The sequence below is a fragment of the Penicillium angulare genome (genome assembly GCF_028827245.1).
Source record: "Penicillium angulare strain IBT 27051 chromosome Unknown utg000004l_segment0_segment0, whole genome shotgun sequence".
In the NCBI taxonomy this organism is placed as follows: Eukaryota; Fungi; Ascomycota; class Eurotiomycetes; order Eurotiales; family Aspergillaceae; genus Penicillium; species Penicillium angulare.
The window spans coordinates 4,690,264-4,706,158 of NW_026623163.1; the positions used below are offsets into that span (position 1 = coordinate 4,690,264).

The 15,895-nt window shown below is 47.2% G+C and overlaps 5 protein-coding genes across 5 annotated transcripts; all 5 read left to right on the top strand.

Annotated features, from left to right (window-relative positions):
* Positions 1-144: 144 nt before the first annotated feature.
* Positions 145-1,207, top strand: N7478_005635 (PP1-complex regulatory subunit GLC8; the record flags this gene model as incomplete). Its single annotated transcript, XM_056921849.1, has 3 exons — positions 145-211; positions 314-1,031; positions 1,099-1,207. The coding sequence occupies 3 exons, from the start codon at positions 145-147 to the stop codon at positions 1,205-1,207; spliced, it is 894 nt and encodes a 297-aa protein (XP_056779886.1).
* A 3,509-nt stretch (positions 1,208-4,716) lies between these two features.
* On the top strand, positions 4,717-6,096 carry sfh5 (CRAL/TRIO domain protein; the record flags this gene model as incomplete). The annotated part of the gene is made up of 2 exons (XM_056921850.1): positions 4,717-5,390; positions 5,448-6,096. 2 exons carry the CDS (start codon positions 4,717-4,719, stop codon positions 6,094-6,096), a joined length of 1,323 nt encoding a protein of 440 aa, XP_056779887.1.
* A 632-nt stretch (positions 6,097-6,728) lies between these two features.
* N7478_005637 (TATA-binding protein-associated factor TAF6) lies at positions 6,729-8,182 on the top strand (the record flags this gene model as incomplete). The annotated part of the gene is made up of 3 exons (XM_056921851.1): positions 6,729-7,101; positions 7,161-7,579; positions 7,637-8,182. 3 exons carry the CDS (start codon positions 6,729-6,731, stop codon positions 8,180-8,182), a joined length of 1,338 nt encoding a protein of 445 aa, XP_056779888.1.
* A 2,460-nt stretch (positions 8,183-10,642) lies between these two features.
* On the top strand, positions 10,643-12,207 carry N7478_005638 (adenosylmethionine decarboxylase SPE2; the record flags this gene model as incomplete). The annotated part of the gene is made up of 2 exons (XM_056921852.1): positions 10,643-10,763; positions 10,829-12,207. The coding sequence occupies 2 exons, from the start codon at positions 10,643-10,645 to the stop codon at positions 12,205-12,207; spliced, it is 1,500 nt and encodes a 499-aa protein (XP_056779889.1).
* A 1,009-nt stretch (positions 12,208-13,216) lies between these two features.
* Positions 13,217-14,498, top strand: N7478_005639 (transcription initiation factor TFIID subunit 11 family protein; the record flags this gene model as incomplete). Its single annotated transcript, XM_056921853.1, has 2 exons — positions 13,217-13,728; positions 13,796-14,498. The coding sequence occupies 2 exons, from the start codon at positions 13,217-13,219 to the stop codon at positions 14,496-14,498; spliced, it is 1,215 nt and encodes a 404-aa protein (XP_056779890.1).
* Between the last annotated feature and the right edge of the window lie 1,397 nt (positions 14,499-15,895).

A 15,895-nucleotide genomic window follows, 5' to 3' on the forward strand; every position in this document is an offset into this window, starting at 1 on the left:
ACACTGACTCGGGATTTTTCCTTTCATCTGATACCGCTGCGGATAGCCCACCCAATCTACCCCTCCATAAGAGCTTGACTCCACGTCCACTTGAAAATCGGACGGAACATTTACTTTCACAACTTCCATAATCCACAACCCATCATGGCGACTACACAGCGTATGCCAGCTAAGGCTCACAGCACCGACGATGTACACACCCGGCCTAAAAGTAAGCAGCTTCTCTATATATAGTCGTCACTCAGACCCGTGAGCTGGACCATGAAAAAAAAACCCCTCCCGTACTAACCACAAATCTTTTCTTTGATCGTAGGCATCCTCAAGAACTCTCGCTCCTTTCAAAACGTGCCTGTCACTGAATCGATCAGCCCTCCCCGCGCTATTCCGCCTATTCCGGAGACTGCCGACACAAAGGAACTTACTCTCCAAAACACTCTGGTGAATGCCGGCCCTAGACGTCGCTCCTCGTCTAATACCCAGGCCGGTAGCTTGGACCGCCGACACTCTTCTACAAGTGACCACGACGAGAACTCTCCCCGCCTGAAGTGGGACGAAGCCAACCTCTATCTAACTGAGCAAGAGCGGACCGCAAAAATGAAGATTGACGAGCCGAAGACTCCTTATGCCCCGCACTACGACCCGGCCGAAGATGAAGACGAGATGCACCTCGAAGAAGCTAAGGAGAGCTTGATCGATGCGCAGGATATCATGGTTGACGAACTCGATCATCCAAAGGCCCCTCACAAGAAGGGTGTCTCGGAGGATGACATTCCCGATTTCGAGCTCGGTGAATCGGAAGCGGCTCAACAGGCAGTCACTGGCTTTTCCGAAGATCCACGCATCTACCGTCAACGCAGCATGAGCAATGAGTCTCAGAAGGGTGAGAAACATGTTCATGTTGGCGGCGACGCCAACGGTGAGGACGGCGACGATGGTCTGTTGTCCACGGAAGAGGCGAGGGAAAAGCACCGTATATTTGAGAAGCAACGCAAGCAACACTATGAGATGAGTAACATTAAAGACTTACTTGCGTGAGTATCCCCAAATTTAATATTCTAAATATACCTCAAAACATTCTTACTGATTTGTCACCTACAGTCACCCCGAGACTTTGGATGAGATGGAAGAAGATGAAGACGAGGCCGAACCCGGTCCTCCTCCCGCTGTTCCTCAGATCCCTCAGCAGTTCCGCGCCGGAGGACAATAGCCTGAGTGGATTTTGATCTTGTGTGCAACGCGTTTGATCCAATTTTCTCCATTTTTGAGACGTATTTGTATTGATGATTTTCATCCTGCGTTTTCATCCTGTATATTCCCCTAGCGAAGTCTTTCTCTCCTCCCGCTCAGATCCAGCTCTGCATTCGCTTGTCTGGACATCCTCTGCCGTCCACGCGAGTTTCAACCGATTCAAAGTACGGAGGCTCATGGTGCATTTCCTTGAGCTCCGACCCAACATGGAGTATCATTTACCCGTGACTCATTTAAATTCCTGGTGGCTTTCAGTCGTATATTCTTTTGGTTTCTGAAGGTCCTAGAATGGAGATTAGAATATGTTCAAATGAATTTTCAATAAAAAAAAGCCGTATAATTTCAGTAAAGAATTGGCCAAAGGATACCTCGTAAAAGCCACTACTACGAGTGCATTTAAGCCTCCGGGTATATGCAACAGGGTTAACGAGCTAAACGCTTACAAGCGATCGAAGTAGTAGATAGAGCAACCACACGCCAACATAGATAAGCACAACCAAAAATGGCAGCCTGTGGTGGTGGCCATAAAGGCTTCTCTCGAAGCATGATTTTTCGTCATAAAAATCTCTCAAACTCCTAGATTAATTTTATCTAGCCGCCAGAAGCAGCCCAATAATGGCTGTGCTAGGCTAGGATAGCCCTCCTGTATAAGCCTGTCCGCTGTCTAGTCTAGATACGGAGAAGTTGACCCCGCGGGGTAAGTTCGGGGAACATCTCTTAAGCTTGATCATCATTTCCATGTAATTTGGGTAGACGATTTAAACCCGGAGGACATTCACCAATAGCTTACTGTTGGATTGAATTTTGTATTTGAAAAAGTGTCAAATAAGGTTAAGGTGATGATATGGTTTTAACCAGATTAGGATGTAAATTCGCCGAGCGCTACCAAACCCAGACTTGTAAGTAGAAGCGAAGCGGGGAAAACGAAACGAGGTTATGCATAGAAACAAGAACTTGGAGATGCAGCTTGACATACTAATGATCTCACTTGCTGACGTGCTGATCCTTAATTCGTGCAAGATGGCCCCTCTAATATCGGCAGCTGATCATTACCTTTTCGGGATACGGTCGAGCCATATTAGCTATTCTTTTATGCATACTGTACAAAAGCACATCTTCATAACGCTAAACCACAGTTGTAAGATTTTGGCGAAGCTCTTGTATGGATTTGAAGAAGGTTATATTGTCCGCAGTCATCACCTGAGCAAGATTTTCTATACATAAGTACAACAATTATGCGTCGCACTCCAGTTCAACTAAAGGTTCATCATTATTCATACTTATCTCGATTCTATTCATCTTTTCAAGATGTACGATATCGCGCTAGGTGCCTTGGTAGTTTCATACTTCTTCATATTACCTATTATCAAATACTTCCAAGGTCCTCAATGGCATATCTGATTTACCATACTTATACGAAGCTCATAAAAAACACCCAGTCGTTCGCATCGGTCAAACTATCTCTCCTACTCCGATTTTAATGCTCTCAAAGCCATCTACTGACACGGCACAGCCTGCGTAAAGGATCGCTTTTACTCTGACAGCAGGTTCCCATTCCCACCTCGCAGATGTAGTGGATAAAAAGAATCATGCTCGGAAAAGAAATCTTCTTCCGAGTGCTTATGCATTGAAGAATCTGGAGGAATGAGAGTTTAAGGTTGCAATTGCCACAGGCCGTGTTTCATACCAACTTGTCTGAACATACGACTGGTTCCCCACCTTGAAGCGAGTCAGCAAAATGGTCTCATCTGCTTATCGTCGTATGTGGAGCCTAGACGCTGATTGAAATGGAATTATCTATAATCGCGTGACAACACGTCTGCAGCGGTCTGTAGCAGGCGAGAAACTTGATGACTTCTTCTCTTCTATGATGGAGGATAGAAATGGTTCCCCACATAACATGAAATGGGGCGAGATAGTAGCGGAGATTAGTATCATGACTCATCTGTTCCCAGTTCCCAGTATGGGATATGCAGATCCTCTCTCACGGGCAAAAAAAGCGATGGTTTCCAAAGATGTCATCGCTAGGCTCGCCGTGTTGTTGTAGTCAGGTCCTAGCCAAAATTCAACGCGGTTGGCTTGGGTATTAATCTCATACATCATCTTCACCTGATTGTTAACCTCTGTTCATTATCCTGATTTATTGCACACATCTTATCTATCCAAATGAGTCCGGGCCCAAAGATCCCAAGTCAGAACATGTTATTGAGTGCCTCGGAGACTTTCCCGGAAATTTGTATAGCTCGATTGTTCACATGAATAGTAAAGTCCGTAGGCATTCTTTCGCCGCATCTGTACGACAAGGCCTTGCATCTAATGGACAATAATGCCTTGATCGGGTAATGAACTAGAGTAAACTCAGTACTATCATGGCGACCATCGCTGCGCAAGAGGCGAATCCATCCCAGTGAGTTTTCAAGATCCCGGTATATGGAGTTGCTAAAGGCCTGAAATATGGCCTGCAATGCCCTGGAGTCGGCCCTAACCACGCGCTTATCAATGCGTTCCAAGCCATTTCCCAATACCACAAAGGTCGGCGTGAAACTTATCCCAAAATTTGCAGCTAGATCTGGCATTTCATCGACGTCGATCTTCATGAAGCATGTGTTGTCATTTAGTTGGCTCAGCGCTTCGAATTGGGGCGCGATGGCTTTACAAGGGCCGCACCATTTTGTGTGAAAGTTAATGACGGCGGAACCGGTGGAGAAGAGTGATCTAAAGGTGTTGTATCTATTGAACGAATGGAATGTTAGAATTGGCCATGGTATGGAATCAGGGGGGATATGCCTCTTTTAACATTCCCACTCTGCATGGTAACATGTGACCGCTCTCTGTAATGATTTGGCCTCCATCATGCGCGTTGTCTATTCCGTCGCATCCTCCCAACTTCAGCTATCAGTATACTTAAGAGCATCAGCTGGAAGTCTGATAATTAGCTTTCGAGCATTGATATTGACTTATCATTCTAGCTCGTGCAAATGAATGGATACTATTAATGATTTTGATCTGCACGCCGGATAAAAACAAAAAGCAAAGCCAGTTGATGCATCATGTTTACCTGCCGGGATTGCAAGGTCTAGACTTTCCACGGTTAGGATCGGGTCCCTGCCGATCACTTCGATGTCTTTTCCGAAGCCAAATGAACCTAATTATGAACCAGTATAGGTATATACCATCATTTTAGCTGTCATTAGTTACTATATTTTATATGAGTAGTCAATGTTTAACCATGTTTATCAATTCCAGATTTTACTTATACATATAACTGCCTGCTTATATCTCATGTCGTGCAGGGCCGGATGACAGGTGGGGACAAGAAGTGGGCCAACGATTGATAAGTGGTCCCGACTTTTATTGACAAGAGAGCTAAGCCCCTGCCGCTTCTTTTTTTTTACCCCCTGAAAGTTATTTTGGACTTTTCTCTTCTCCATCCTTCCCTCTTTGATCCCATCACAGTGACAATTCATCATGTCAGACCACAAGCCTGTTGAACAGACCCCCGAGCCTGCCCGGATTGGCGAGGCAGTTGTGGCTACTGATAAGCCCACTGAAGCTCCTGCTACCTCGGCGACAGACAACAATAACACCGAAGAAGGTCCCAAGGAAGAAGCTGTCAAAGAGGAGGCTCCCAAGACCGAAGAGCCCGCTACAGCTGAACCCGCAGCTGAATCCGCCAAAAACGAGGAGAAGCCTGTCGAAGATGCGACTGTTGCGGCCACTACTACCGAGCCTGAGCCAGCTCAGCCTGAGGAGACGAAGCCCGCGTACTTGACCAGCATTCCCTCCCTCGGCCAATTTTTCGAGCACCTTCCCGAGATTCTCACTAAGACCGGTCACACTGAAATGTGGGGAGTGACTCTAAAGGATAGCGAGGATATCCCCACTGTCAATGTGCTGATCAAGTTCCTGCGCGCAAATGAGGGCAACCTCTCTGCTGCGGAGGAGCAGCTTCGCAAAGCTTTGGAATGGCGCAAGGCTACCAACCCTCTGGAGCTTATCAACTCTGGAAAGTACAGCACCAGCAAGTACGGTGGTCTGGGATACCTGACAACCTACGAGCAGGATGGTCGTCCTCTCGTCTTTACTTGGAATATCTACGGTGCCGTCAAAGATCTGAGCGCCACCTTTTCGGACTCTGACGAGTAAGTTATACGACTCTTTTTGAATGCCCGTAATGAACACGCGCTAACATACAACAGCTTCGTCAAGTGGCGTGCCGCCCTTATGGAACTCGCTGTCCAGGACCTGAAGCTGAAGGATGCTACCACAGTCATCGATTACGACGGCGAGAAGGATCCCTATATGATGATCCAGGTGCACGATTATATGAATGTGAAGTTCCTCCGCATGGATCCTGTCGTGCGCACTGCCACCAAGAAGACCATTGATGTTTTCTCCACTGCCTACCCTGAGCTGCTGCGCGAGAAGTTCTTCGTCAACGTCCCCTCTATCATGGGCTGGATGTTTTCAGCGATGAAGCTTATCTTGAGTCGCAACACCACTCGCAAATTCCACCCCATCTCGAACGGAGCCAATCTCGCTCGCGAGTTCCCCGCTGCGATTGCCGAGAAGATTCCCAAGAACTACGGTGGAAAGGGCGCTGAGCTAAAGGATGAGGCGCGTTCAGTTCCCCTTGTTGAGGATGAGGCGCCCAAGGCAGAGACTAAGGATCACAAGCCTGCCGAAACTGCTGAGCCTGTCACTGAAGCTGCTGCTGCTACTGATGCCCCTGCTAAGGAGGAGCCCGCAAAGGAAGAGGCCAAGCAGGAGGAGGCCCCCAAGGAGGAGGTCAAAGAAGAAGCCAAGAAGGAGACTAAGCCCACTGAGAGTGCCGAGGAAGCCAAGTAAACTGCGCGCTGATTTGGATCCCCTAGTCTATTGTGATACCCGAAGTCTGCCCTCTCGTTTTAGCCATTTCATGTCTCATTGTTTTTTGACCAAAATGTTTATTTAGCTCCTAATCAAAAAGCATGGTCATTTAAACAAAATTTTAAGTAAATAATGAAAGTAATCTCAGAATAATGGCTTAATCGAATGATAATCGTTCAAATTTCGTACTATGATGCACTTGCTAGTCTCTCATCTCATCTACAATGTTATACGGTGATGCATTGACACCACTTGCGCACCCATTCATTTCCTTATCGACAAGCTTCCTTTCTTGCCAATGCCCCCTCTAGCTCGCGACACATTCACCGCGACCAAATTTCTATTCAATCCCCTTCGAGTACTGAGATATTTGAAGGAATGGGATATCTGTGAGAAAATATCGCCTCACGTGCAACGGGACATCTGCAAGAGAATCACCAGGCCTGACCGCGCGCAAAACCCGAGCTTTACCGTACCCCGAGCTTCATCCTTTAATCCAACCCCGTCAGGCACCATCGACGCCCTGACCTGATTTCGACGCGGAGAAGTCTCACGCTAAGCCTAGCGACGAATTACCTAGCCGCATACGCCTGGCCGGTGAATCCTTCAACATGTCGTCTGTTTGGAACCCAGACAATATCCGCGATGTCGCCGAATCGCTTGGCCTCATAAATCTAAGTACAGACGTAACGGAGAACCTTTCACGCGATGTGGAATATCGAGTCGCGCAAGTACTGGAAGAAGCTCTCAAGTGCATGCGCCATGGAAAGCGCACTGTTTTGACCACACAAGATATCTCCCAGGCTCTCCGAAACCTGGACCTAGAGCCCCTCTATGGATACGAGTCCCTCCGACCATTGCGCTTTGGAGAAGCATCACTTGGCCCCGGTCAACCGTTGTTCTACCTTGACGATGAGGAGGTGGATTTTGAGAAATTAATCAATGCCCCGTTGCCAAAGGTTCCTCGCGAAGTATCCCTCACAGGTAAGAATACCGACAACCTTATTTTATCGACCATTATCTCACTTAATCCTTTTCGCTAGCCCATTGGCTCGCTGTTGAAGGCGTCCAACCGTCGATCCCTCAAAATCCTACCGCCGCAGACTCTCGAAACCTCGAATTAGTCTCGAAGGGCCCCAATGCCAACTCCACATTAGCAGCAATGAGCGGTACAGGCGATGTGGAAGTGAAGCCTCTGGTCAAGCACGTGCTATCCAAGGAGTTGACATTGTATTTCGAGAAGGTCTGCAGTGCGTTCTTGGATGAGACGAGTGAGGATTACCGAACCTCGGGTTATTCCAGTTTACACGATGACCCAGGTCTCCACCAATTGGTACCTTATTTCGTCCAATTCATTTCCGAAAAGGTCACGCACTGCCTCAACGATATTTTTGTCTTGACTCAGGTGATGCGCATGGCCGAGGCGCTCGTCCAGAACCAGTCCCTCTACGTTGACCCATACGTAAGTATACTCAGTTGTCTTCACTTTTGCGACATTTGGTTTACTAACTTCATGCAGATTGCTTCTTTAGTCCCCGCTATTCTGACTTGTTTAATTGGTCGCCAACTTGGTGGAGCAGCTGATGTGACTGACCAATTCGCTCTTCGCGACCTGGCTGCTACACTTCTTGGTTTCATCTCGAACAAATACTCCCACTCGTCTCATATGCTCAAGCCCCGTCTTGTGCGTTCATGTCTGAAGAACTGGCTAGATCCCACCAAACCTTTCAACACCCATTATGGTGCAGTGATTGGCATGCAGGCCGTGGGTGGTGCCGATGCCGTTCGTGTGCTTATGATCCGCAACCTTCGCTTGTACTCCGATCTACTTAGCGAAGGTCTCGAAGACTCTGCTCGTAGACCTGCAGCCGAGCGAGTTCTTACTGCTTTGCTTGCTGTCCTGGCTTCTCTCCGTGACAGTCAAACATCGCTTACCAATGGAGATCCTGCATTCATGAGTGATGATCTCCGTTCCCAATTGAATGAGAAGATCGGTAGCCTGATCACTACCAAGCTTGCTGAGGCTACTGAAATTCGATTGGCCCACCTAATCTTGGAAGCATGATAGTTTTGATCATTAGCATTCTTACTTTTGTTGTTTTTTTTTTCTTGTCCAAAATGTACAGCAGGATTGTCAAGATTGGATTCTTATGGCGTTATGAAACAGGCATATTTCTGGGGAAACGGGCGGGATTTGATCCTTAAATGTCTAGCGCAATGACAGATAACGAAGCTTTCACTAATCTGGGGAGCTTTGGTCCTGGTTAAGGTGTGAGCACTCTAAATAAATGTTTTTAAGCACCTTCTCCGTTACTAGGCTGGCTTCCCACTACGTGTGTAATTCTCCGGCTATTGTAATAGATACCGTCATGTACTGGAAGTAAACCAGGGCTATTTAATATCATAATCTGAATCTCTAGGGCTACCTATTACATATTGAATTTCTGATGTTTTGATCTAGAAAAGTATCCATCTTCAAGTTGACAAGACGATGCACCCTTTCAACTAACTTGGTTTCATACTATAAACTAGTAAACATAGTTTGACATGAGCCCTGGAGATCAGATCGCATAACCACTGGCACCACATATCACCTATGAATGTAGAATATATTTTGTTTTCATCCTTGTTTGCAACCTTAGAAGTTCTCATTGATTCTCTCAACGATACCATCTTCTTGGGCTCTATCTCTTGTTCTATTCTATCAATTCAAGTTGATGTAATGTACCTTGGAAGTTTTGGTAAGTTCGCTGTCCAGGGGGTTTCCATATGTGTTCAAGAGGCCGCAGCCGCTTAGCACCTATTTTTAATATCGCTTTCCCTATTGACTAATAAAAAAACATATCGAGGGTAAAAAGAAAAATTAACCCGAAGTCCAGAAGATAGAGTGGGAAAAAAAAGATATGCATCGATCGGGAATCGAACTCGAGTCCCCCGCTGACTGGAGGGCGGCAATTGATATTCCAAGCTTCTTATTACTAACATTTAAAAATAGGTACGAGTTTTTTCTAGTATATCAATGCATTTAATTTAATGTATAATGTATACATATACACCTGTTTTCCAGGGCTCTTGATAGAAATTCTGCCGTCTTTCTTTCTTTATAAGATGGGGTATTTGATGAGGGGCTAGTATACTCCGTAGCGTACCTTCTTTCCCTGTCGATCCCGAAAATCCTTGGCGCTTACTGCATTTGGATTAGTTACATCAGGGTTCTGCTGGGCCTTACCGCCCTCGTGCCCAGATTAACTGTTTTTTCTTTTTTTACTTCCAGCGTTTTTCTTCTGCAACCCACCTTTCAGACGTCGTTCTCGACGATCTTACTCGATCCTACAATTGCCAATCTGTCGGTGTGTTACCCCCCATCTTTTGTTGGTCCCAATGCAGCGGCGTGGTGACTTGTTGAATACCAAGAAACTAATAGGACTTGTTCCCTGATGTCAGACAGATTTTGCTCCGTCTGCCCCACAGCAACACGGGCCCACAGACAAAATCGCGCATTTACCAACCAAACCGCCTCTTTTACACTGATAATTTTCACCAGACTGTTGCCCCTCCTCTTTGAGGTCTGAAAAAAAAACAACCCCCATAACACTTCTTTGTGTTTACACTGGAAGTAGACTCGGTCCATTTCGATACTGAGTCATTATTGTTCTTATCTCGGGCACTCCTCGGGCATTGTCCAAGTTTGACTGGTCTTGATCGACTTTCAACCCCCCCCTCTGCTCATGCTCATGATTGTGGCCTCGCGCGACATCGTGCAATTTTAAGCTGAATTTCCTTGTCTGCCTTTCATGAGCCCAAAGGATCTTCTGCGATTTCTCTCTAAGCCTGCTAAGTATGTTTTATCTCTCTTCTCTCGGTTCAATCGTGGCGGCCCAATCGGACCTCAAGTTTTTGGTTATGGCAAACAAGGCAGAAACAATAAACCTTTTGTTGTGTTTCTTCTTTGAGTGATATCTGAGTGATGTCTGAATACGTCTCATTGAGTTCGGCACCATTGACTTTTGCTGGCTTTCTTTTTTAACTTTTTTCCCCAATTTGCGTTGTCCGTCCATTTCCCTCGGAAACCTTTCGCTGACTTGTGATATTGTACCAGGCCGCGATAACGCGACTCACACCCACAACAACTCTTTCTCAATACCTCTTTCCTAAAGCAGATACTCTCGTCTGCTAGACCCGATACTTTGATCGGTATCGGTATCTTCCAGCGAGGGTACCGGACTGACAGTCAATATTCCTTGTACCATCTTCTTCCTCTCCTTCGCCTTTCTGCCCCCTTAGCAGCCCTTTAAGTCTAAGGGTTCCCTCACTGCCTGGTCTGTCCAGTTCTTTTTTGTCCAAGGGCCTTCTCTTCTCAGACGGGCATTGCCCCCTGTTCGTCTGGGTAAGTAGACAGTGCTTCTAAAGCCTTTTTGTCTTCAACCATACCCGTGGTCGGTTTCACGTCACAACTTTACCTCAGTCCATTCAACAATATTCTCCACGAAAGTTCAATAGCCTCGGCTGCATAAATTCTCCGGAGATGGTTTACGTCGGCATTCCCCAGAATTACACCCAGTCGCCGTCCTCGTTCGCCGGGACGCCTTCACTTACCATCAATTATGAGGCCACTCAGGATCTCGACTCTTCAAATGCCTTTGAAGGTCAGTGGTTGTTTTAATATCATATATTATTTATTTGGAATATTATGCTAACTTTGTTTTTCAAGGCCCCGAGAAGCTGTTAGAGGTGTGGTTTGCCCCATCTGCCAATGAACTCGGTACTGCAGGCCCGGAGGGCCTGAAGAAAGTGCCGGCTGAGATTTGGAAGGATATGCTGGATCTTGTCAATTGTCAAGTTCTTTCAGTGGTATCTTCCGATGATGTGGATGCATACCTCCTCTCTGAGTCTAGCATGTTTGTCTGGCCCCACAAGTTAATTCTCAAAACGTGCGGAACCACGACTCTTCTGTCAGGCCTTCCTCGCATCTTGGAAATCGCCACTCTTTTTGCAGGCTTTCCGCGTGCGACTGCCCCGCCTTCTCGTGGTATCACAGTCGCTGCCGCTCCCTATCGAGTCTTCTATAGCCGCAAGAACTACTTGTTCCCTGATCGCCAACGTGGTCCCCACCGCAGCTGGCGTGATGAAGTTCGCAATATGGACAAGCTGTTCCTTAATGGAAGCGCCTACATGATTGGCAAAATGAATGGAGAGCATTGGTACTTGTACCTAACTGAGCCTCATACTATGCTTACGCCGCCCGCCAGCCCTGCGGAAGAAATCAGCTTCAATGAAACCGAGACTAAGATTATCAGCTTTCCCAAGGATGCGCCAGTTGCTAGCTGTGACGAGTACGATGAGACTTTGGAGGTCCTAATGACTGACTTGGACGAGGACAATGCCAAGCAATTCTATCTGGACAACGCTGCCGCCGATGCTGAGAAGAAGTACCACAACTCCGGCAAGGATGATGGCATCGAGCATGTGGATGTCTTCAGCAATGGCTCCAACCTTGATGACCCCGATGTTCCTAGTGACCATGTCTTGCCACCTGAGTTGACCACCGAAGGTCATGCTCTTGGCACCGTTGTCTCTGACGCTTGCGGCCTCTCCGATGTGTACCCCAAGAGTAAGTTCCCAGATGCGCGTATTGATGCGTACTTGTTCACACCCTGCGGTTTCTCAGCCAATGGTGTCGTACCTGCTCCGGACGGCAAGGCTCCGACTCACTATTTCACCGTGCATGTGACACCGGAGCCTCACTGCTCGTACGCCTCTTTCGAGACCAATGTACCGCACTCGCAGAATGGCAAGACAACTGCCGACATCATTCGGCAAGTTGTTGACATCTTCAAGCCTGGCCGTTTCAGCATTACTTTGTTTGAAACTAAGCCTAGCATTGACGAGATCAACGGCGATCCCAGTGGTTTCCACGAAGTGCATGCGCAGCGTCAAGCTATGCGCCGCGATCCCAAGAACGAGCATATTGAAGGCTACCGTCGCGTGGACCGTATTGTCCACGACCTGAATGGATACGACCTTGTGTTCCGCTACTACGAGCGCAACGACTGGAAAGGGGGGGCACCCCGGATTGGTGAGAAGTTCTAAGGTCTAGCATTGCTGGCCTACCCTTCTCTCGTCCGTAACTTCCCGTTGACTGCGCTCGTAAGTATGCGTTGGGATGTTGCACAGTCGGCCTTTTATTATTATTTTTTATCGTTTTCATTTCGCCGTTGTCGTTTTGCATCTTTTTCTTTTAGTCACGTCTCTTTCCGTTTTGGCTTGCAGTACATTTCATAGTACACAGCGTTGCATTCATATGCTTCAAGCGCCTCGGTATCTTTCTGTGTCTATGGTGCAGCGATGCTTTTATTATTTCTGTGATTACTCATTCTATCCTTCATTTCACATAGTCGAATTGAGTTTTGCCTGCGTAATCCTTTCCCCCGCTTTATTTTCATTTTAGTTATGACCTCTACATCTTCAAGTGCCCGCCTCACTTCCAGCTGAGTCTAATTTCTTAAGAGGCAATGGTCACATCCTGCTCCCACTGAGTAGCTATGCGGTTATTGGTGCTCTTATATCGTCAATATTTATTGTCTTTTTAGATTCTAGACAGACATCCAATATTTATTAGGGAACCATCAACTGCTGGCTGGAAGACCAGTATATCATTCCGTGTTCAGACTGGCGAGATGATCGCACAAAATTCATATTCATGTAGGTCGACGCGCAAGTTATCAGGCTAGACTTGAAAAGACCTTAAGCTTTATTTCCTATATATCTATAGAATGCCAAAAAAGTCCTGATCATACCCTTTACTAATCTCGCGTTGACTACAAATCCTCAGTTCTTTGAGAGGTTCTAGGCGTTCACTATATGTTACTAAAAAGGCAGGCGGTCAACCACCATGGACTTAGCAGTTGCATCTCCGATCAAATTAACTCGAGATCAATCGCGTGCGAGTTTCTTAACTTCACTTCACCCCCACACGATAATTCCCAGGCGCATCATCTGTGAATAATTCCTCATCGCCTGGAATCGTATTATAATCATTACCCTGGAATTCTTCCCAACAACACACCCTTTCAGGCATCCCCTATCAAGCTCTCCCAAAATGTCGTCACCACCACCATACCAAACCCCAACCAACCCCCTCAAACGCCCTTCCATCTCCTCGACCGCCTCTCTACCCACCGGAAAAAAGCAGCGCATGCACCCTCTCCGGCAGACTTCATTCCCAGCAAACCTCGATGCTTCGGAGCGCAGCTTCGGCCCAACGAGCGATGCAGGCAGCGTAACGGGTAGTTATACTGGGAGTCTTGGTGGAACGAGCGCAGATGGCGTTTTTTCTGCGGCGCGGTCTAAGAAGCGCGGGCGGAAGAGCAAGGCTGATAAGGAGCGCGAGCGCGACCGTGATGACGCTATGAGTACAAAGACCGGTGATGCGGGTCGATTTGGCTCCGCGGATGCGGAGGGCTCTGTACGGGGCGGCGGCGGCGGCGGCGGAGGCGGCGGTGGAAGAGGAGGTGATGATGGGGACGACGAAGACGACGATGATGACGAGGGAGAGCTTTTGGGTCGGGAGGAAGGAGCTACAGATACGGAGGCTGAGAAGAAGAATCTTGCGTATGTCCACTTCTCCTTATTCTACGCTGCCATGTTCATGATCACTAACCTTTCTTTTCTCCAAAAGGATCCTCGTTGATGCATTCAATCCTCTTCAGTCTGAAAGATATGATTTATTTAAGCGGGCGAAGCTGCGCAAAGAATCTCTGCGTCGTATCGTCAACCATGCGCTCTCGCAATCCGTCCCAGCTAGCGTGGTGACTACTGTCAATGGTTTCACTAAGGTGTTCGCGGGTGAAATGATTGAAAAAGCGCGAACAGTTCAGGCTGAATGGGCAGATGCACATGACTTAGCTGCCCGTACTGCCTTTGATGCTGAAGAAGCCGCGGCCGAGAAAGCTGCACAGATCAAAGCCGAAGCCCATGCCCATGCTGCTGCACAGTCGAAACCAGCTACGCCGACACCATCAGGAACGCCTGTTCCGATGAGCAATGGGATCAAGAAAGAATCTCCTGACCCGTCACAATCAAAACCTTCTCCTAATCCTATCAGCAACTTCAAGTCTACATCATCTCCTATTCCTGGTCACTCCAGTTCTGCGGCACCCAGTCCGGTACCTAGGCGTCCGCGACGGGAATTCCGCCCTCCACCTAACCCCCATCGCGGACAGCTGATGCCAGCGCACTTGCGTGAAGCATTGCGACGATCGAAGCGAGACGGCGAAGGGGGCGGTGTCGGTTTCTCTGGACTTAGTATGGATAATCTAGGCGTGAAAGGTGCATTTACATGGAACTCTGGCAGTGTTGGCGGACGCAGACTATTCCGCTAAGATGGGAGACAAGAAGACATCATTTATATTCATTGCGTCGGCGTTTCTTTTTTTTCTTGGGGAGGACATTGCTTTTTTCAAACCTCGTTTGCTCCCGTTTCTTTTATTTTGATCTTCATTCTTATCTATCTCATACAGTCGACTAGACTGCTTACTTCCCCACTGACTGGAACTCGGGAATCTCCTCGCATAATACTTGTTGGGATTTGCTTCATGATTTATGGCATAGAAAATTTCGATACCATGGCGTTAAATGGGTGGCAAATGGGTTCTTTTTGGTTGTATCAATGTTAGTGTACTCTTATGATATCGACAGCCTCAATATAGAGCCTGCCTTCATTCATTCGGTTAAATACTTCCTTAACCTAATAGACGGGAGACTTCAAGCGATACTATATACTCTAGCATAAACGTTGAGGTGTCTTATAGATGGCAAGGACTACTCAAGCCACCATATCACTGTTTAGCCGAAATGCCGCTAGCACACACCATATAGAGCTTTCCCCAGACATGCACTCTACAACCCTTCGAACTTTCCTCAGCGATACTCGCAACACCTTTATCGCCCCAGGAAATTCCATGCGATGTGTTTGTTAATACGCATTCAACGTGGGATATTCTGAATTCATGCAAACCGCTCAATCTACTAAATGTGTTGTTGCTTGGCCAGGATCATATACCTGGGTCAACCATGATTATTTCGTGATAGGCCTCAACAATGTCGACTATGCATGCATATGAGACTGTTGATACTGATAAGATACGAGTACCTATTTGCGTCTCCATTTTTCAGAAAGGAAGACGAGTATTTTCAACAGGAAAGGCTGGATGGGGTCATTGCTGGAGCCCTTGCGGCAATGCACAATCAGCACAGATATGACCCTTTACCCTTGATTGAGGATTACAACAAACTTGCGACTGCTAGATATTTTACTGTCCGGGTGGTGCAATCAGCCTAGTCAAAAGACCAGGATATTATAGATGGTTGTGCGAGGATTCAAACTGTTGATGCGCTCCGCCCGTCCCCTCTTCATACATTGGGTTCCAAGGTTTCTATATTTATTTACCCTATGCATTGGCAAGAGAGGAGAAATAATCATTACCGATTTCTGAAAGATCTTCGAAGCAGCTAGAAAATCGAGGGCTGATCATTGGATGATCTATTGCCTAATGAGTATGAATACTTCCAAGGTTTTCCTACCTGCTGCAAGGGCAACCCTCCCCATCGTTTTATCATTCTATTGGTAAGTGTTATCAGCCACCTCCTGCATCTCACATACCGAATACCTTCCATGTGTATTCAAGTATGCCACCACTGCCAAGTATCTCCGGGAATTTCTGAGCCACTCATTGTAGCCCGTGGATAGGCACACACGCATGGATGTCGCAATTTCGCC